Source organism: Lissotriton helveticus, chromosome 3_1 (genome assembly GCF_964261635.1).
Source record: "Lissotriton helveticus chromosome 3_1, aLisHel1.1, whole genome shotgun sequence".
Taxonomy (NCBI): domain Eukaryota; kingdom Metazoa; phylum Chordata; class Amphibia; order Caudata; family Salamandridae; genus Lissotriton; species Lissotriton helveticus.
Window position 1 is genome coordinate 454,357,659 of NC_136061.1, and position 21,870 is coordinate 454,379,528.

General features: G+C 44.8%; 1 protein-coding gene across 1 annotated transcript; it reads right to left on the reverse strand.

Annotated features, from left to right (window-relative positions):
* Positions 1-507: 507 nt before the first annotated feature.
* Positions 508-17,656, reverse strand: LOC144824612 (gamma-crystallin-3-like). Its single transcript, XM_078683666.1, has 3 exons — positions 17,537-17,656; positions 14,640-14,882; positions 508-843 (listed from the first exon to the last, which is right to left on the reverse strand). The coding sequence occupies exons 1-3, from the start codon at positions 17,651-17,653 to the stop codon at positions 568-570; spliced, it is 636 nt and encodes a 211-aa protein (XP_078539792.1). The 5' UTR covers positions 17,654-17,656; the 3' UTR covers positions 508-567.
* Between the last annotated feature and the right edge of the window lie 4,214 nt (positions 17,657-21,870).

Genomic DNA, 21,870 nt, shown 5'->3' on the forward strand with positions numbered 1-21,870 from the left:
CTACTACTTTCAAAAAGGCGCATAGCAATAAAGTGGGGAAGCAAAAGACCACCCAGGCTTAAAGACTGGATCACGGACATGACCTATTGCAAAGAAGCGTTAGAGACTCACGCAGAAGACATTCCACAAACTTCGAGGTCCAGAGATTTCAGGGAACCACTTGTTCAATACTTGCAAACTGCTCCGGAACCAGAGACATGAACTGACTAATATCACCACAGACGCCAATACATCACTTGACTGAGTGACACACACAGGAGCTAGGCGGACTGCTAAGCACACAGCAACAATACAAGATGTGTTCAATTATCACATGGAAGTACATAATTGTCCGCTGAAGCTGAAATGGTGAAAATGATAAATGTTATGTAGATAGTCTGTACTGTAACCACAAAGTGTCATGTGCAACAACACGTCTGAAAATGTAAAGTCTTATGTGCAATGTAACTGCTAGTTGGAAAAATAAAATAAAAAAATAAAAAATTATTAATAAAAACCAAAAACACGTAATGTATGCAATATTTATTTGTGTGACATGGATTGTTGAGGCAGAACATCAAAAGTATCTCAGTAAAGATCCCGAACTCTCCTGAAGGATCCAACCTTGGGGCTCATAGCTCCCCAGTCGCTGTACCTCCGGTACTCTCCGGCCCTCAGGTAGTGCTGACGGCCTCTGTAGTTGGGCTCTTCATAGAAGACCCAGTGCCCCTCAAGCACATTACAGGAGTGGATGTCATTGTAGCGGAACTGCTCGTAAACATGGGGACAGTCTTCAGAGAACTCCATCATCTGACCTCCAAAGTTCTCTCGCTCATAAACTCTTATTCTGTAGGATCCACGGTGCTGGACAAGGAGAGAAAAGAAACTAGGTTGAACTTTCTTAATAACATAAAATAAAATGTAAGATAAAAATACAAACAATACTTTCACTTAAAGAAAATGTGCTCTGTTGACATGTGCTTGTTTTACAAAAACATAACTTTTGCTTGGCATCCTTATTATGTAATCTCATAATCTATACTAATATAATAAAGAGAGAGCCCAAACCTTTGAGGCGGGTAATCTCAGGAACCACAGCACCAATCACAACACCCAATACAGCGTTGGAAAGGGCAGTTGCAGCAGAAGGACATAGGGTATGCAGACGCCCACCATATACATTTAAAAGGTAAAAGAACCGTGCCAGCAAAGTAGTCCCTTGTGGGCGTGTCTGTGTTGTGCTGTGGGCGTGTGCTGGGGGCGTGACAAACGCTGGGGGCGTGTGGTACGTTCCGCCCTTCAAGCCATGTCTCATATCGTGTGCTAATCCCACCCTGCTCCCTTTTTAATACCCCTGCACCCCATAATCATAACCCACCCTTATTCCTTAAAATACCCCAACACCCTTAAACACTAACCCATCTTAACCCTATGAATATACCCTGTACCCCAAAACCCAAACCTATCCCTAAACCCTAAAAATACCCCTGTACCCCAAAACCCAAACCTACCCCTGAACCCTAAAAATACCCCTATACCCCAAAAACCCAAACCTACCCCTGAACCCTAAAATACCCCTGTACCCCAAAACCCAAACCTAGCCCTGAACTCTAAAAATACCACTGTACCCCAAAACCCAAACCTAGCCCTGAACCCTTAAAATACCCCTGTACCCCAAAACCCAAACCTTCCCCTGAACCCTAAAAATACCCCTATACCCCACAAACCCAAACATAGCCCTGAACCCTAAAAATACCCCTGTACCCCAAAACCCATACCTATCCCTAGACCCTAAAACTACCCCTGTACCCCATAACCCAAAACTATATCTGAACCCTTAAAATACCCAAACACCCCAAAACATATACCTCAGTACCCCAAAACATATACCCCTATACCCATACTTACCTTATCCAAACATTAAAAAAATATATGCTTTTACCATTCATGCATTTACAACGAATTTCGTTGTAAATGTATGCGTGGTAAAAGCATATAAAATGTAATGCCATGCGTTATAATGGCATTGCGGAGTCATGGTACTTTCATAATGAAAGTATGCGGAGTGATGGTATGTGGAAAGAAAGATGCGGAATAATGGGTGTTTACCCTCCCCCGGTAAGTACATTGGTGGCACGGCGGCCCACATCTCCAGCAACATACTCATATTTTTTCACCACCCATTTGAAAAATGCACAGGTCTCTCTCATTGATGACCAGCACCGACATACACTTTTAGACACACTTCCCGCCACAAGTTCTAGAATTGCGAAATTTAGAGCTGGGGAGCTATATTCGAATCTCGGCATCAGCTCAACATCCTGTGATTCCAGGCAAGTCGCTTTGTCTCCCCGTGCCTACCGCAAATGAATGTGTTCTTCTGTAATGTAAATTGTGCTCATGCCATGTTGTCGAGTTCGCGTTATATAATATTGCAAGGAAAAATAAAGTAGGGAAACTCCAGTTCACACACTACTGAACGCGCACTCTTAAGTGCATCAGCAGTGCACTGTGAATCGGAGCGTTTCACAGGCCTGTCACAGATAAGAAATGCTATCAAAACGAAATCCTACAAAACAATATACTACTGGCCTTCATACCGGGACAACGTCGGGACGGGCTGCTAGTGTGGTTATAAAGCTCAACATCCACCCCATGATAATATGGGGTGCTAAAGCGATACTAGCTCGGATAATAATGAACTGAGTTCAAAGCAAACCATAAAGCAATATCGAAGATTAAGGCAGCAATGATATGGGAAATTCAACATGGAGAAATAGCGGCTTTATACAGTCTACTACGATGATAACTAATTTATTAAATGTACTAATAGGGTCCCGTGCCGTAGTGTTAAAAATTGTTCAGTGCTGTATGCACTCTTTTGGGCACTAACGGGTATTTTGGGCTGAAAGCTCATTTTGCAGCTGGCTCGCATTTAGCACTCACTCACTACTCCCGTCATCAGCGTTTTCCTGATTTTGACAGTGAGTGTGAACATGTAAAATGGGGTTATTAGAGCTTAATAGGGTACAAAAAAACGATGAACCCTGGGCACATATATAAGACTGGATGCAGATAACAACCCTATAAGTAAAAAATGCCTTATGACCATTTGTGTCACTGATATAGCACGATATAGCACGAAATGTAGATTGTACAATCGGCGCACAGTTTCTACCCTCATAAAATAGAATGGCCTATATGCATAAACCAAAAAATCACTACACGATTTACCATTTCAAAGTTCTTAGAATATTTTTTCAGGCGAAATAAATAGTAAAAAGACTTCAAACATCAATTCCAAACCACGAACATGTATCTCTATTTCCCCATTTTCGTGTCTTGCTCGGGAATATGGAATATTTCTGCAAGAAGTAAATGCTACCAAACGATCGTTCTATAGCAGCCCATCTTGCTCTAAGTGCTGCGCAGTCCATCAAAGGTCTAAATATTAACATGCCCAATATTAATAGAGATCTATTTTAAATGAAGTTTTGGTGCAGAGAAAAGGCAACTTGTTAGAATTTATTTTGTTGCAACAACATTCAGTGATTTCCTGGATATACAATTACATCCATCATAATGTGAAAATCAAGGAAATATAAAGGTTAAAAGGACAATAAGCAATATCAATAAAAGGACGAAAAGACTGAATTTGACAGCTAAAGTAGAGATTGTTATTGTACTTACGGGCACATGCATCATTGTTGGCTTTTGCAATTCCCAAATTGCGATTTTTCTTATGGGCCTAAAGGCCCATAGGAATGAATGGGAAGACATTCTCAATTTGCGAATCTCAATTAGAGAATTGCACCCCTGAAATTGATCCGTGCACATATGTTGCACACACACATGCCCTAATGGTATGCGTGTGCGCAACATGAAACTTTAAAAAATGCACAAAAGTTCATTTTTCAAAGTTTTTGCAAATTACCATGAAGTTCAACTTCATGGTAATTTGCTCCCCCAAATAGCGAAATGGCAGTTTTTTTACCTTTATCCATTTAAGGAATCGCAAAATGTGATTCTTTAAATGCAATCGCAATTTGAGAACTATCAATTAATTGTGAATTCTTGGCTGATTTTTTGCGAATTGCAGCGTTTGCGATCGCAAAAGGCTTTGATGCATGTGCCTGTTAGAGAATAGGCTAGCTTTTGGGTTTGGTAAGGGATAGTGTTAGATATGAACTTTTTTAGATGGTTTTCCTCATTCTGGTATTCCTTGTAATGTCTTTTTCTTCGATGGGGATTTCTCATTACTACTCCTTACAATATAAGTTTCTTCACTGTTGCATTTTTCATTGTCACATAGATCAAGAATCTGCTTCATGTCAAAGTAACTCCAAAAATGACCAAACCATGCAAACAGTCATATCTCTGCATCGTCTTAAACTAAATGCTGTCAAAGCATTCTCCTTAAATGCGAGAGTTAACACAACTATCAGATACGTGATATAACACTGAGTTCATTGTTAATTTCTTAAGCTATGGGCGTAATGACATTAATATATAGCTGGAAAAAAACACCAATTTTAATTTTGGATGGGTCATTTCAATAAGTTGTTTTGGATAGTTAGGTTGTTCATTGCTGCGTAACACGGTAATACATGTTGGAGTTTCCTATCTTTACCAACCTCCTCTTGTTCCAGGATGGAGGCCCCAATTATACAGTAGTAGCTAATCATGCTTAGATCACACAACCTTGATGATACAGTATCGTAACAAATGAAATGTAAACCTGGTCAGGTGATGTGAGCTCTATAAGAGTGCCTAAGAGAGTGTGTGTAGACTGTAGAATGCCAGAAGCTGGTCATACTGGGGCATGACCAAAACATGCGTTGAAAGGCTGTCGAATGGGCTTGACATCTGGGGCAGATAAGGTCAGCCATTGGGAAAATACAGTTTAGACGGTAAGCTGTGAGGTAAGCCATATGTGCCGATTGAGCGGAGGGACAGGCAACCAGCTGTAGCCAATCGACTTCTGATTGGCCAGCGTCATCACAACTGACCCGCCTTCCTCCCCATTTAAACCTACTCTCAGCGCGGACGCACGCAGCGCCCCCCAGAAGGTGCGCAAAAGGCAAGCCCGTCTGCACCCGTCCGCGCCAGAACGCCGCCCGCCGCCCGGACCCCTGTTTCTGTCATACTCTAAATTCATAGGTGAGCCTCTTTGTAAAATGCTATGTTACACAAGCGACACGCTGAAATCTTTGAATATCTCAAAGACCTTTTACACTGGCACGACCACTCTGGGGATTCAGCCCCCTATATATCATCACTTAACTCCCCGGACGGAATCCTCAGTATGCCTTCGTGCAATCACCGCTAAATCAATTGAGTCCTCAGAATGTCTCAATGCCACTACAGCCAACAAGATATCGAATTCTGTCTCCAAATCAGACAATATCACTACCACATCCTTTGAAAGGAAAGAGAATGACAAACACCTCACGGCAATGTATCTCAACACACGATCTATACCTAAACATGCTATAGAGCTATGGAGCATCTTAGACGCCGACAAACCAGATATATTTTTTTTCACCGAAACTTGGCTCCACAGCCAAGCCTCACCTGACATAGCATCTGCTTTTCCCCCAGAGTATTATCTAACTAGGGTAGACAGAGAAGTGAGTAGAGGCGGAGGCATAGCAATTGTGGCCAAACCTCCCACACAGATCGAGTCACTGGAATCTTTCTCCAGCCTAACTGCGGAAATCATGGTCGTTAACATTGAAATCTCCTGCACCGAAACATGGAGAGGGGCCTTAGTCTATAGACCCCCTGGTCCTAAAACCAAATTAGTTAACCATCTTTTAGAAATCATAGTTTCTCATACACTGGCAACTGACAATTTTGTTTTACCTGGGGATTTTAATTGTCATGCCGAGCTTCTATCTGATCCCGAAACAAGCCATTTAATTAGAACAATGGAAAGTCTAGGATTGACCCAAAGGGTAATATGCCCGACCCACCTAGCGGGCCACACATTAGACTTAATCTTCACCAACTCATCTAAAATGAGCAATGAGATTCCGCTCCCCATGATTTGGACCGATCATTATCTGTTAAAGTTCAATCTTCCTAGACACACTCCGGCTAAATTAGCAAGTAAAAAAAAAGCTCTCATACGACCTTGGGGCAATATGACGTCTGAAACTTTCCTTGAACATTTTAAACCTTTAACAAATCAGCAGTCCCCACTAGAACTAATGGTAACCAACCTAGAGACCTCCATCCTGCAAACGCTGGACGAGATCATCCCTGAAACGAATGTTAATGTGAAATCCGTTGCCTCTCCATGGTTCACCGCAGCTCTAAAAATTGACAATCAATCGAGTCGAGCAGCCGAACGCAATGGCGGAAAACAAAAAAGAAGGAGGATCACATGAATTATAAATTGCTGCACTCACTCTATGGAAAAAAAATCAAAATGGTTAAAAAGACTTACTTAACCGCACGCATAAACAACGCGGCTAATTCAAGTAAAGAATTATTTGAGATATTAAAAGAATTTACTTCACCCCGGGCCGAACAGCCTCCTTTTGCACCCACTCAAGAATGGGTCGAGTCCATGTCCATTTTTTTTTATAATAAAATTAAATCAATCTATTCTTCCTTCTCGAACATTGACTCTAGTCTACTCCAACAAAATGACTACCTACTTACAAAGCCCCCTTCTGCGAACCACAAGGACATTCCTTGTTAGACTGAATTTGACCCCATTACTGTTACTAAAATAGTTGAAGGCCTAAACAAGGTAAAAACTGGTTCCCCTCTGGATCCTTTCCCTCCCTGCCGCTGCACCAAAATTACTCCATTACTGATCGACTCTCTCATGGACATTTTAACACCTCACTAGAGCAAGCCATTGTGCCAATTAAATGGAAACATGCACAAGTTAAACCTATCCTAAAAAAACCTCCACTGATCCCACATTACCAGTTCACTATCGGCCTATTTCACTGTTACCCTACTTTGGGAAAGTACTAGAACATCTAGTCAACAGACGGATTACAGCCTTCATAGAATCCCACGGGGTACTAGACCCCTCTCAATCTGGTTTCCGTGCCGCTCATGGCACGGAGACAGCGGTCATTGAGATCGTGGATGACATCAGGCTCGCAGAGGACAGAGGTGTTTCTGCTATTCTCATCCTTTTGGACCTATCCGCTGCATTCAATACCATCTCCCACAGCATCCTGAAACATCGACTGTGGGAGATAGGTATCAGAGGAAGGGCCCTCAGTTGGATTGAGAACTATCTTACTGACCGCCTCACCACCGTGCGAGTAGACACTCTGGTCTCAAGTAGCCGCCCTGTAACCGTGGGGGTACCCCAAGGATCGATTCTTAGCCCTTTACTATTCAACGTATATCTCACTCCGTTGACGAAGATCATCAATTCATACGGTTTTGTAACCGTTTTGTACGCTGATGATACCCAATTGCTTATCACATGCGGTACAGATTATTCTGGCACCCGCTCTCGTTTAAAAAACTGCATGATTGAGATTAGCAACTGGATGAACAACAACAAACTGCAATTGAACACTAGTAAAACCGAAATCATTCTGTTTGGCAATGCTGAAAAATCTTGGTCGCAAGATTGGTGGCCTCCTGAACTGGGAGCATGTCCCGCTCCAAAACCAGCAGTACGCAATCTGGGAATATTGATTGACAGTGCCCTATCCATGAAAAACCATGTTAACCAGGTCACCGGAATCTGTCATGGTATCATGTGTAATCTCCGGAAGACTTTCAAATGCCTTCCTATCGAAGCCAGGAAACCTCTGGTACAGGGCCTGATCATCAGCCATTTGGACTATGGCAATGCCATGTATGCCGCACTCAATGAGGACCTGCTTTCAAAGCTGCAGACCCTCCAGTATGCTGCAGCCAGATTGGTTTTGAATCTCCCTCCCAGAACTGCCTCTGCTCCATGCTTGAAAAAACTCCATTGGCTCCCTGTTCGTCTAAGGAGCCATTTTAAGATCTTGAGTATGACACACAAGACTTTGTACGACACCGTTCCTGAATATCTTAAAAAAAAACTCAACTGGTATGTACCCAAAAGACCCTTAAGGTCTAGCAACAAATCTTTCCTGATTCAACCACGGGTCCCCACCTCCCGCTATGGCCATCGTTCCTTTTCCTATCTTGCCCCTCTGCTTTGGAACAAATTGCCCCCCCACTTGTTAGCCATCACCGAACACAAACAATTCCGTAAAATTCTCAAAACTTGGCTGTTCCCTAAATAACTCCTGACACCACCCACAACAGCTCCTAACGTTGTCTACCGTTTTGCTGCAAGCGCCTTGAGACCTCACGGTGAAAAGTTGCGCTATATAAAAACATGTGACATGACATATATTGAATGTTCTTGAATCGCGCATTTTTGGAGACAACTTGGAGAGACTGAGTGCCCGTGTCCATTCAATGTCATGTAGGGTGGCACTCCAGATCCTCCTCCTATTCCAGCCGGAGTTGAGTCAGTGGGACCCCAGTATGTCTGTTTATGGCTTTGTAAAGCCAAGTGATAAGATGCCACCCTTCTCCCATGGTGTGTAGTGTATGCATCACTACATGGGTGGGTGGCTCTGCGTAAATTACACCCACAGTGACCTGATAACTGCCTGTGTAAAGGATATTGATTTGTTGGAATGTTGTATTCCTGGCACAACTGGAGTAAATGAGCATCCTGAAACAAACCCTCCACCGTGTCAATTGAATGTTCATTCCAGGTTGCTAATTTGTCAGCACTAAAATGCCCCAAGGGTGCAGGTAGATCCTGGAGAGAGTGGCCGGGGAGTAGGTTATTGTGCACTTTGTGAACTGGAAGATTTTGCCAAGCACCTCCAAGCAATCCACACATGGGGGGACCATGAATGGTTCAGATTAACAGTGCGATGAAGAAGTTGTTGAATTACATGCAGGGTTAGGGGCCCTTCCCTGCACTGGCTTCATAAAGATTGCTTCCCCAATAGCCACCTGGCCACTCACTGAAGTTGCACCATGAGGTAATAAGCCTCAAAAGATGGCGCTCCCAGTCCTCTGCACCCTGACTGGTAACTGAAGCTTATTTGGTGCTACTCTAAATTTCCTGTAATTCCAGAGCTGATTTCCCAAGTCAAGAAAGAATTGCCTCTTAGGAAATACTGGGACATTGACAAAATAGTAAAATAGTCAGGGAAGCACAATCATCTTGGAGAGAGCAACTCTACCTGGCAGGCCCAGCAGTAACCACTGCGAAAACTGCATTTGAGACTTTGGGGCGTTAAATACCCTATTTAGGTTGCCATTGAATAAATCCTGCTGAGAATGATAAAGGCAGACCCTGAGATACCAGACCACTGCTATCAATCACGTCAATGACTCTCCACCCAGTTGGCTAACCTGCGGTGGGCCATCACAGTTAAGTGAGAAAATGCATGATTTCCCCCAGTTCACCCAAAACTCTTCTACCTGCTCAAAATCTTGAAATGCAGCTGAAATAGGGGCCACATCAGTCAGCGTGTCCCGTAGATATAGTAGCACATCGTCTGCATATAGGGACACTACATGCACTGTGCCGTCTAGCGGGATGCCTCAGCATCATACCCCCTCTCTGAGTCACTACACCAAGGGCTCCATCGCAAGGGTAAATAGCATAGCTGAGAGAGGACACCCCTGCCGCACACTGCCGCTTATTAAGAAGGAGGCTGAGATCAGGTTGCCTACGCTTGCTCGAGAGGTAGATTTCATGTGTAGAAACGACCCGGCCACATGGCCCTCAGGACATCGAACATGTATTCTCAGGACGGGGAATCAAAAGTCTTTTCTAGGTCTAGATGAGGCATGCTGCTAAGGGTGAGCACACTGTAGACTGATCCATGGTGTGGAAAAGTCGTCTCGTGTTGTTAGATGTGTTACGACCTGGTATAAACCTGTCCAGATCTGGGTGGATCAGTGTAGGTAGTAACTGCACATACCGATCCAATAACAAATTTCCAAGGATGTTATAATCTGCACCTAATATACCTGTAGGTATGTACAAAGTCTGTGCAAGAAGAGCTGGGTGGGGTCCCTGCTATGGCTGAGCAAGGGAACTAGAAGAGACTCTTGAAGAGAAGTTGGGAGCAAGCCTATGGTAAGAGTCTTATTGTAAATTTCAACCAATGGCAATGAGGAGCATGGAGAAGCAATCATAATATTCTACCGGCAGGCCATCTAAACCAGGGGACTTATTTCAGGCCCAGTCATGTATCGCCCTCTTCACCCCGTCTACAGTGATCAAGCCATCAAGATCCTTCCTACGATGACGGTGATGTAGGTAAGATTACGGGATCTAAAAATTGGTGAGTTGCCTTGGGGGTGATGCTGGTTGTTCCAGATATTACCTGGTGTAGTAGGAGTTGAACATTTGCACTATGTCTACTTGGGCTTGCAACGGATGGCCCCCGTCCAAGTTTGTCACCCGTAGCATGAAATTGAGTCTTGTATTCCACATAATGATAGCCTGCGAATGATAGCAAGGAGAGGCTCAATCAATGAAGAATGGCATGCTTTAGTGTCATTCAACACATAGAAAAAACTGGTGGTCAAATGAAGGATAAAACACTACAGAGGCTTAAGAAAAAGAAAGTCAAATCAGATCACTCGTCAAAGCTAAAGACCATGATCGCTATAGTTACTGACACATGTGCAACTCTATGACAGAAGAAAACCCTGAGGAGGGGAGAAAACAATACGGATTTCCATCAACTGCCCTTAGTGGCCCGTGTCATCATTTGGAACTCCCAGAGTGCCCCTGTCACCTCAGCTCTTCTGGCAACAAGCCAAAAAATGAAGGACTGGGCGTAAGGAGGGACCAGTGTAACAGGCAATTGACCAAATCAATCCATTAATGCAGTGCAAAGTAAACAATAAGTGAAAGTGATGTTAAAAAAAAAAAGTTTCAGCAGCAATCCAGACAACTTTATTAATGATTGCCGATGAGCTTATTAAAAACAGTATGTCGGCAATGAACAAATCTGCCGGGTGTAGTGGTTTACTAATTTCACCTGTAATGGGTCATAGGACCCCGGCTTTCTTCAGGACCTTTGAATAGAAGCTACTGCATTCTGTGCAATTTGACCAACAAGAGACAAAAGTGCATAAAAATGAAAGACATAAAATTATCACAATACCGATGGTTGTGAGCTTTTACAGTATCTCTACACAGGTCGGATGGTTATTCAAACCTATCCCGTGGTGACCTCCCACAGCCTCAGCAGACTTGTCTGAGGTACCGACGGAGAGGGCGGTGCCTCCCTATACCTGAGTCTGAGCCAGGTGAGGTGAGGTTGATACCTCACACGGGATAGGTTTGAATAACCATCCGACCTGTGTAGAGATACTGTAAAAGCTCACAACCAGCGGCATTGTGATAATTTTATGTCTTTCATTTTTATGCACTTTTGTCTCTTGTTGGTCAAATTGCACTGAATGCAGTAGCTTCTATTCAAAGGTCCTGAAGAAAGCCGGGGTCCTGTGACCCATTACGGCTGAAACTAGTAGACCACTACACCCGGCAGATTTGTTTATTGCCGACATACTGTTTTTAATAAGCTCATCGGCAAACATTAATAAAGTTGTCTTGATTACTACTGAAACTTTTCTTTTTTTTTAACATCACTTTCACTTATTGTTTACTTTTGCACTGCATTAATGGATTGATTTGGTCAATTGCCTGTTACATTGGTCCCTCCTTACGCCCAGTCCATCATTTTTTGGCTTGTTGCCAGGAGAGCTGAGGTGACAGGGGCACTCTGGGAGTTCCAAATGATGACACTGGCCACTAAGGGCAGTTGATGGAAATCCTTATTGTTTTCTCCCCTCCTCAGGGTTTTCTTCTGTCATAGAGTTGCACATGTGTCAGTAACTATAGCGATCATGGTCTTTAGCTTTGACGAGTGATCTGATTTGACTTTCTTTTTCTTAAGCCTCTGTAGTGTTTTATCCTTCATTAGACCACCAGTTTTTTCTATGTGTTGAATAAATTGGGATTTGGGGATTGAATCTGGTTAGGTCCCTAAACATTTCCCTGTGACCCTTGCTCACCTTTGGGGGTGTTGTGTTGTAGATGCTTTAGTGTCAGTCAGGGCACAGCAGGTTGTCTCGTCTGGGGGTGGCTGTTGTTTATGGATTTTACTTCCTCCTCAGTGGCCTTCGAATCCCAAGCCAACTCTCTATCAACCCCTGCTATATTTTACAAACAAAAGCCACAGGTTACCACCTTAAAAGAGTACCATTCTAAAGCACGGGTGGTAGCGGTGGCAAGGTTACCTACAAAATAGCAGGTAATATGTATACACTGTGCCTTGTAGACGGCTGCCTTAGCCAATTTGTCTGTGGAGAGTCACCAGGTATGGACCAGGGGATGCGGTGCACCCCATTTTATGTCTGCAATGGGGGCAGTGTGATCGGACATCAACTGCCCCTGATGGTTAGAATGAGCAAGCAGTGGGGTGAGGACGGGGAGCAGAGAAAACGGTCTAGTCAGACATTTAGGTTGTGCATGGCCGAGTTGTGAGAGTATAGACGCAAGTGTGGTTTATGGGTTCTCCAGGCATCTAGGAGGGACCATTGCTGGGTCATCTGGGAAAATTGTTGCCAGTGCTGATGGGCTGGGGATTAGAGAAGCAGAGGGTTACAGCGGTCAAGGGAAAGAAACAGGATATTATTATAGTCCCCTCCCAGTTACCACGGAATGCCTACCCATAGGGGGAGGATCCGATAGGGCAGCCGTAGACTACTTGCTCTGAGTTACGAGCGTGTATACATTCCAAAAGGACTAGACCACCATTAGTTGGCCTTCTGTAAAAACATATCTGCCTTATTATCAACCACCGTTCGGTGGCCCTGAAAGGGGTTCGATGTACCTTACTTTACTTTGTGGACCTATAAAGCGCAGGTGAATCATTCCCAAGGGGATCTCTTGGTGCTATACGGATCCATAGCAAGGTTCCTCATGCATAGGAATAATACACTACATCATGCTGCATGTGTTTGTGGTGGTCAAGCCATTGTTAGCCCAACAGGGATATCACAAAGGGATCAGACTATGCAGGTGGTTTTATCTAATAGTGCTGAGTGTTTTCAGTGGGCACTGATGCAGTATGATCCATGACAGGGCATGCCAGGAAGGCAAGTTAGTAGTCCCATAAAGTCCCTCATTGCTTATTGGTTATTTATAAGAGGAAAGGTACATTAAAGCCAGTCCTCCGCTGTTTCTGGTATGACAATTGGTCCGGCTAGGAGCTCCCACGCCCACCAAGTAGAAAGGGCCATAGGGTCAGGGGTCATGCCTCATGCCTGCTACAGGCCTGCTACAGGCACCACAATGCCCGCCTCACACAGGGCAACCAGGCCCGCTTGATGCTGCTGGACCTACCACAGCACACTGGCCCGAGCCCCGTAGCAGAGTGGCCCGGCTCCCTGGAGAGGAAGCATATGGCTTCTCAAGTGGCTGCAACGACCCCCGGTAGTTGTTCACAGGCATCCCGCTTCATCCCCAAGGGGATTTCTCGGCGATATACGGATCCATTGCAAGGTTCCTGGTGCATAGGAATAATACACTATATCATGCTGCATGTGTTTGTGGTGGTCAAGCCATTGTTAGCCCAACAGGGATATCACAAAGGGATCAGACTATGCAGGTGGTTTTATCTAATAGTGCTGAGTGTTTTCAGTGGGCACTGCTGCGGTATGATCCATGACAGGGCATGCCAGGAAGGCAAGTTAGTAGTCCCATAAAGTCCCTCATCACTTATTGGTTCTTTATAAGAGGAAAGGTGCATTAAAGCCAGTTGTTATATCTGGCTTATGTCTTTTATTTTCCTTGCTTAGACTTCCCTGTTGCTTAGCTAGTGTGAGTGGTAGAATACCTGATGGCATCATGGAATGTTGGGTCCCTGTCTTGTGTGTGGAGTGGCAGTTGATGGCAGGCAGGCTGAGCGACAGGAGAACTGCTCCTGGTGGGGTTACAATTACATCTACATATCTCTTTTTCATTATTAACTTAACCTGGAACTAAGCTTCAATAAATCAAACCTACTTTTATATACTGGATTCAAGGACTTTTAATTGTTACACCAGTCCTCTGCTGTTTCTGGTATGACAATTGGTCAGGCTAGGAGCTCCCACGCCCACCAAGTAGAAAGGGCCATAGTGTCAGGGGTTATGCCTCATGCCTGCTACAGGCACCACAATGCCCACCTCACACAGGGCAACCAGGCCCGCTTGATGCTGCTGGACCTACCACAGCACACTGGCCCGAGCCCCGTAGCAGAGTGGCCCGGCTCCATGGAAAGGAAGCGTAGGGCTTCTCAAGTGGCTGCAACGACCCCCGGCAGTTGTTCATAGTCATCCCGCTTATTTAAGCAGAATAATTGTTGAATTATCGTGCCTACTGGCCAGAGCTAAACTAGAATGAGTCCGCCATCTTCAGTGGCTTGTCCACTCCACTTTGATTGGGTCATATATTAGAAGTGGAAAGCAAATTTCCACTTGAGGACTTCAAGATCGCTAACCTACTCTGTCATGAAGCTGATCAACAGTTAGATTTCATGAGTACAGTTCTTTGAGGAAGTGAAGATTTTAAAGTACAGATAAATAAAATAAAGCAGAGTAAGACTCACTTGTGGGGTCAAGCGGCAAGACCTGATCGAGTCATTGAAGCCCATCCAGTGCTGGAAGTCCGGGTACTCGCCTCTTCTCAGATAGTACTGGTGGCCCCTGAAGTTGGGGTGTTCATAGAGGATCCAGTTGCCATTTTCCACTCGGATGGAGTTGCAGCGGCTGAAGAAGGATGTCAGATCGGCACACTCAGTGCTGCACTCATAGGAGCGGCCTTGAAAGTTCTTGTCCTCATAGAAGGTGATCTGTTAGAAAGAACATTTTATTTTGTAATATTAACTATTGAAAATTACAAAATATGATTTGTTATGTTTTTGTCAAATATGTAATCTATTGGTTATCTAACTTTAATTTGTGAACACCAGGGTTTTTGATGGCACTGGGAAAATATATTAGAATGTCTGGGTTACAATATCAGCAGATTCAGACAGTGGAAAATATAAAAAGACTTGTAAGCTAACTATCCTCTTCACCTAAAGAGCTTAGCTGGCACACAGTTATACAAGTAGGTGCGAAGTAGGGCATCGCAAACTATGCTACTGACAGAGACTGCCATGTGATCTGGTGCAGGTCAGACCTTTTTTCAAGTATAACATAAAATATTGTCAAATATAAACAATGGCACATCACAAAATTCAATCATTTCGGATTTGTTTCTGCAATTCAATGAGTGTATGTCGTTTTTGTGACTTAGATCATCTTTTACCTTCTATCCTTATCTTCACTACTGCTTGGTTTTCTTCAAAATACTGTACACACTTAGGCCCAAATTCACAAAGATTTAGGGGCTTTATTATGAGTCTGGAGGTCCACTTTCCACGGACCATGGACAGTGGTGGTCTACTGATTGCCCTGATATGATTAGGGAGGTCAGGCCAACCTAGGACCACAACATCTGACGCAAATACCAGGGAACTGCTATTCCCTCGAAGTTGTGCCGCAGTCCAAGGCCTCAATATGCTTTGTGGTGCTGCTGCGGCCCCACCAAGCATTTTAAGAGTTTACTCACAACCACACTTTTCATAGCAGAGTGACCGCCATGAAAAGTGTGGTGGTGAGGAAACAAAGGGGGCCCCTTGCGCTTCACGCCAATTGGATGCACACAGTGCCCCCCCTAAGTACATGCAGAGTATGGACTGCTGTAGTCCATGCTCTGCAGGTACTGCCTTTGATATTCCATTACGGTGCCTATTTCATTGGCACCACCCTGGGAACACCAACGGGCAGTCTGGTAGACAGGACAAAACACCTAATCTGGTGGGCGGTTCAAACATGGGTTTGGCAGTGGAGGAGCAGGGCGGTCCTGCTCCCCACCGCCAAACTTATAAGAAGGCCTTTAGTGCTGGGTTAGTGTTGCTTTTTTAATGCCAACCTGATGCTAAGCCTTTTACAAACCAACGCCACTTGGTATTAGCGTAGGATTGCATGAAATAGTAATGTAAAGCAGCATGAAACGCTGCTTTGCATTACTTTGTGCCAAGGGGTGTAACCTGGATGATGCATGGGAATTACCATGTAACCACCCATGCTTTTTTATGCTAAACCCTATCTGCTAACATTAGTAGACAGGGTTTATATAATAATGCAGCTGTAAAGCAGGCATTAAAAGGAGAAATGTTATTATTTCCCCTTTATTTTCTGACTTTACGTGCATTTTGCACTGTGCAAAGTTATGTGCTGCCATGCATTGCTTAGACTAGAGTCAAAGGGACGTACCGTGGGTGATGCATGGGTGTTCCCACACAACCACCCAAGGTTTCTGTCACTACGCCCTATTTATTTAGGATCAGAGATTAGTGACCATTACAGTTAGGTGCTATGAAAGAGACATTATTTTTTCTCCTTTATTTACTGACTGTACAGCAAACATACAAAGTGGGAACATGTTTAAAGTTAGTCTAAGCATAGTATTTTGTACTGGAAGTGTAACCTTCCAGTACAAAAATCATGCTAGCCTCATGGAGAGGAGACACTCTTGCACTGTGGTGCAAAGGTGTGTCCGCGGGGCACAGCTGAATATTTCTGCACCAGAGTTAGGGAGAGTGAAGGAGAGGGCCATATTTCTCTTGCTCTTTCCTTCTCATGCAATGCGGCACAGCATTTGCGGCTACAGCACTGCGCTACGTGACAAACTGGTAAATCTGTCCGAAGTGTACAGACACGACTCCACAAAATATTAGCCTTGTTCTCTTGCAATAAAAATATGTTTGAATCTCCAGCCAAAATAACTAGTCCCTAATTAATTAATTGAATGAAAATCCCGATTGTGATTATGAAATTGGCAGGACGCCTCTCCCCTAAGAGATTTTCTGAATGAGATGAAACTCGCAGAAATTGTGAGCAAAACACAGATACTACTGGACAAACGATGCCATTTGTCCTCTTTCTCTACAGTGGAAACAGTGACTCTGCTATTACATGGAGCAGCTCGAACTATAATTCGCCTGCATGTAATTCCAAAGGCCGTTCACATGAGATGCAGTCCATTGCTGAATACAGAAACACAATGCACTAAGTATGTGCACATGCATGGTCACTCAACTGAACACGAACAAAATGCAGGTTCCATCTTAGTGAATTTTCTGATGCCATCTATCGTAAAGTGAAACAGTTCCCTAATGTAGAGCTGGAGTGATGCGCTCCAGACGCACCGGACACAAATGGCCATACATACCCATTCGGAACTCAGGGCTCCAATATAAGTGACTTAACAATCTAAAAAAATCACCAAGATTTGCACTATATTTACAAAAAAAAATACATTTGACTAATGCCACATATTTTATAAGAAGGCATTTTAGATTTAACTAAAGAGCCAGCTATTCACACATATTGACACATTCTTAACTATAAATGAGGCTCTATCACAAAATTACACACACTGCCATCTCTCACTTACTTTCCCCATGTTGGCTGCTGGATGGATTTGAGACCTCGGTGCGGTGATGGGCAAGTCCACTCCTGATATACATGCACTAATCCCACCGTCTGTACGTGGACAATGCATTGCCCGCATACAACTGTTTCTGCACAGTAAGGTAAATGTAAATAGTGCCCCTTTCAATGCAGTAAAGTACCCACTGGTATTGTTTGGAGTTGCTTACTGAGCAATCGTTTTGCTGTGAACAGAAACCAAAACACAACGTTGTGAAAGTGTTACCAGCACCCTATTTAGAACACATGACTGTAAGAAACAGAACAAAAAACGTTCTAGAGTTCTCGCTGGAACAATTATTTATTTGTCTGTTTCTAGCTGCACTCACTAAAAATTCTCGTTTCAGACAATAGATCCATCGAAGAACGATCAATTTAAGAATATTCCTTCTGCTAGGAGTGCAATGAGAGGGATTTCCACTGTACAGCCACTATGATAATATTTGCATTTATTAGTTTGATGATGTATTTATTTGTTGGTTTTATATAGGACTCAACAGACACAAATGCCAGATCGCCTTGAACAAGTTTATAATACAAAATGTAAGAGTCAGAAAAAAATAAATGGCTCAGCCGAATCGCGTCGTGCGTGGGTTGTGAAAAAGAATAAAACATCTTGCCTGAAGTTCTGTGGTTTCTGAGTCTCCTTCTTCGCTGCTGCCGTGTGGAGGTTGGAAGTAGCGGGAGTTTGGCTTCACTGATATACACTGACTCCTGTGATCTTGAATATATATATATATATATATATCCACACATTTGCAGGTATCCCAAGCGAAGTGACCACAGGAGGAAACTGTGTTGCTTCAATTATTTAATCACATCTTGCAAGCAGATAAACGTACAGCGTGGCAGCCTCAAAACAGTCAAAATGCCAAACGCGTTTCGGGAAATAGGTTGTCCCTTCATCAGTGGCTGGTGATTACATCAGGGCAAGGAGCGCTTTTAAATATGAAAGTCCAGCCCCAGTGGGCGTTACCGTATGCACGGTTTTGTGGGTCTTGTAGTTCTCAATACATTCTCCTTAGTGAGCGCGCCCAACATGTCCTTGCAATTAAACCTGGTTTATTCCCCAAGTGGGTAGAGATGCACTCTGTCGGTTATCTGCCCCGCTTTGTCGATGTCATCAGAAGCGGTCGGGCCTCGTCCTGCAAAGACGCCCAATTTTCTTCCTTCCTAAAAACGCCCGCACCAATGTGACGCAGGCTCAGGATCCGCGAGCAGCGGAGGGTCAGACTTCACGGCCGGGAATCGACCGTTACAAATCCACACATTTGCAGGTATCCCAAGCGAAGTGACCACAGGAGGAAACTGTGTTGCTTCAATTATTTAATCACATCTTGCAAGCAGATAAACGTACAGCGTGGCAGCCTCAAAACAGTCAAAATGCCAAACGCGTTTCGGGAAATAGGTTGTCCCTTCATCAGTGGCTGGTGATTACATCAGGGCAAGGAGCGCTTTTAAATATGAAAGTCCAGCCCCAGTGGGCGTTACCGTATGCACGGTTTTGTGGGTCTTGTAGTTCTCAATACATTCTCCTTAGTGAGCGCGCCCAACATGTCCTTGCAATTAAACCTGGTTTATTCCCCAAGTGGGTAGAGATGCACTCTGTCGGTTATCTGCCCCGCTTTGTCGATGTCATCAGAAGCGGTCGGGCCTCGTCCTGCAAAGACGCCCAATCTTCTTCCTTCCTAAAAACGCCCGCACCAATGTGACGCAGGCTCAGGATCCGCGAGCAGCGGAGGGTCAGACTTCACGGCCGGGAATCGACCGTTACAAATCCACACATTTGCAGGTATCCCAAGCGAAGTGACCACAGGAGGAAACTGTGTTGCTTCAATTATTTAATCACATCTTGCAAGCAGATAAACGTACAGCGTGGCAGCCTCAAAACAGTCAAAATGCCAAACGCGTTTCGGGAAATAGGTTGTCCCTTCATCAGTGGCTGGTGATTACATCAGGGCAAGGAGCGCTTTTAAATATGAAAGTCCAGCCCCAGTGGGCGTTACCGTTTGCACGGTTTTGTGGGTCTTGTAGTTCTCAATACATTCTCCTTAGTGAGCGCGCCCAACATGTCCTTGCAATTAAACCTGGTTTATTCCCCAAGTGGGTAGAGATGCACTCTGTCGGTTATCTGCCCCGCTTTGTCGATGTCATCAGAAGCGGTCGGGCCTCGTCCTGCAAAGACGCCCAATCTTCTTCCTTCCTAAAAACGCCCGCACCAATGTGACGCAGGCTCAGGATCCGCGAGCAGCGGAGGGTCAGACTTCACGGCCGGGAATCGACCGTTACAAATCCACACATTTGCAGGTATCCCAAGCGAAGTGACCACAGGAGGAAACTGTGTTGCTTCAATTATTTAATCACATCTTGCAAGCAGATAAACGTACAGCGTGGCAGCCTCAAAACAGTCAAAATGCCAAATGCGTTTCGGGAAATAGGTTGTCCCTTCATCAGTGGCTGGTGATTACATCAGGGCAAGGAGCGCTTTTAAATATGAAAGTCCAGCCCCAGTGGGCGTTACCGTATGCACGGTTTTGTGGGTCTTGTAGTTCTCAATACATTCTCCTTAGTGAGCGCGCCCAACATGTCCTTGCAATTAAACCTGGTTTATTCCCCAAGTGGGTAGAGATGCACTCTGTCGGTTATCTGCCCCGCTTTGTCGATGTCATCAGAAGCGGTCGGGCCTCGTCCTGCAAAGACGCCCAATCTTCTTCCTTCCTAAAAACGCCCGCACCAATGTGACGCAGGCTCAGGATCCGCGAGCAGCGGAGGGTCAGACTTCACGGCCGGGAATCGACCGTTACAAATCCACACATTTGCAGGTATCCCAAGCGAAGTGACCACAGGAGGAAACTGTGTTGCTTCAATTATTTAATCACATCTTGCAAGCAGATAAACGTACAGCGTGGCAGCCTCAAAACAGTCAAAATGCCAAACGCGTTTCGGGAAATAGGTTGTCCCTTCATCAGTGGCTGGTGATTACATCAGGGCAAGGAGCGCTTTTAAATATGAAAGTCCAGCCCCAGTGGGCGTTACCGTATGCACGGTTTTGTGGGTCTTGTAGTTCTCAATACATTCTCCTTAGTGAGCGCGCCCAACATGTCCTTGCAATTAAACCTGGTTTATTCCCCAAGTGGGTAGAGATGCACTCTGTCGGTTATCTGCCCCGCTTTGTCGATGTCATCAGAAGCAGTCGGGCCTCGTCCTGCAAAGACGCCCAATCTTCTTCCTTCCTAAAAACGCCCGCACCAATGTGACGCAGGCTCAGGATCCGCGAGCAGCGGAGGGTCAGACTTCACGGCCGGGAATCGACCGTTACAAATCCACACATTTGCAGGTATCCCAAGCGAAGTGACCACAGGAGGAAACTGCGTTGCTTCAATTATTTAATCACATCTTGCAAGCAGATAAACGTACAGCGTACCTGCAAATGTGTGGATTTGTAACGGTCGATTCCCGGCCGTGAAGTCTGACCCTCCGCTGCTCGCGGATCCTGAGCCTGCGTCACATTGGTGCGGGCGTTTTTAGGAAGGAAGAAGATTGGGCGTCTTTGCAGGACGAGGCCCGACCGCTTCTGATGACATCGACAAAGCGGGGCAGATAACCGACAGAGTGCATCTCTACCCACTTGGGGAATAAACCAGGTTTAATTGCAAGGACATGTTGGGCGCGCTCACTAAGGAGAATGTATTGAGAACTACAAGACCCACAAAACCGTGCATACGGTAACGCCCACTGGGGCTGGACTTTCATATTTAAAAGCGCTCCTTGCCCTGATGTAATCACCAGCCACTGATGAAGGGACAACCTATTTCCCGAAACGCGTTTGGCATTTTGACTGTTTTGAGGCTGCCACGCTGTACGTTTATCTGCTTGCAAGATGTGATTAAATAATTGAAGCAACACAGTTTCCTCCTGTGGTCACTTCGCTTGGGATACCTGCAAATGTGTGGATTTGTAACGGTCGATTCCCGGCCGTGAAGTCTGACCCTCCGCTGCTCGCGGATCCTGAGCCTGCGTCACATTGGTGCGGGCGTTTTTAGGAAGGAAGAAGATTGGGCGTCTTTGCAGGACGAGGCCCGACCGCTTCTGATGACATCGACAAAGCGGGGCAGATAACCGACAGAGTGCATCTCCACCCACTTGGGGAATAAACCAGGTTTAATTGCAAGGACATGTTGGGCGCGCTCACTAAGGAGAATGTATTGAGAACTACAAGACTCACAAAACCGTGCATACGGTAATGCCCACTGGGGCTGGACTTTCATATTTAAAAGCGCTCCTTGCCCTGATGTAATC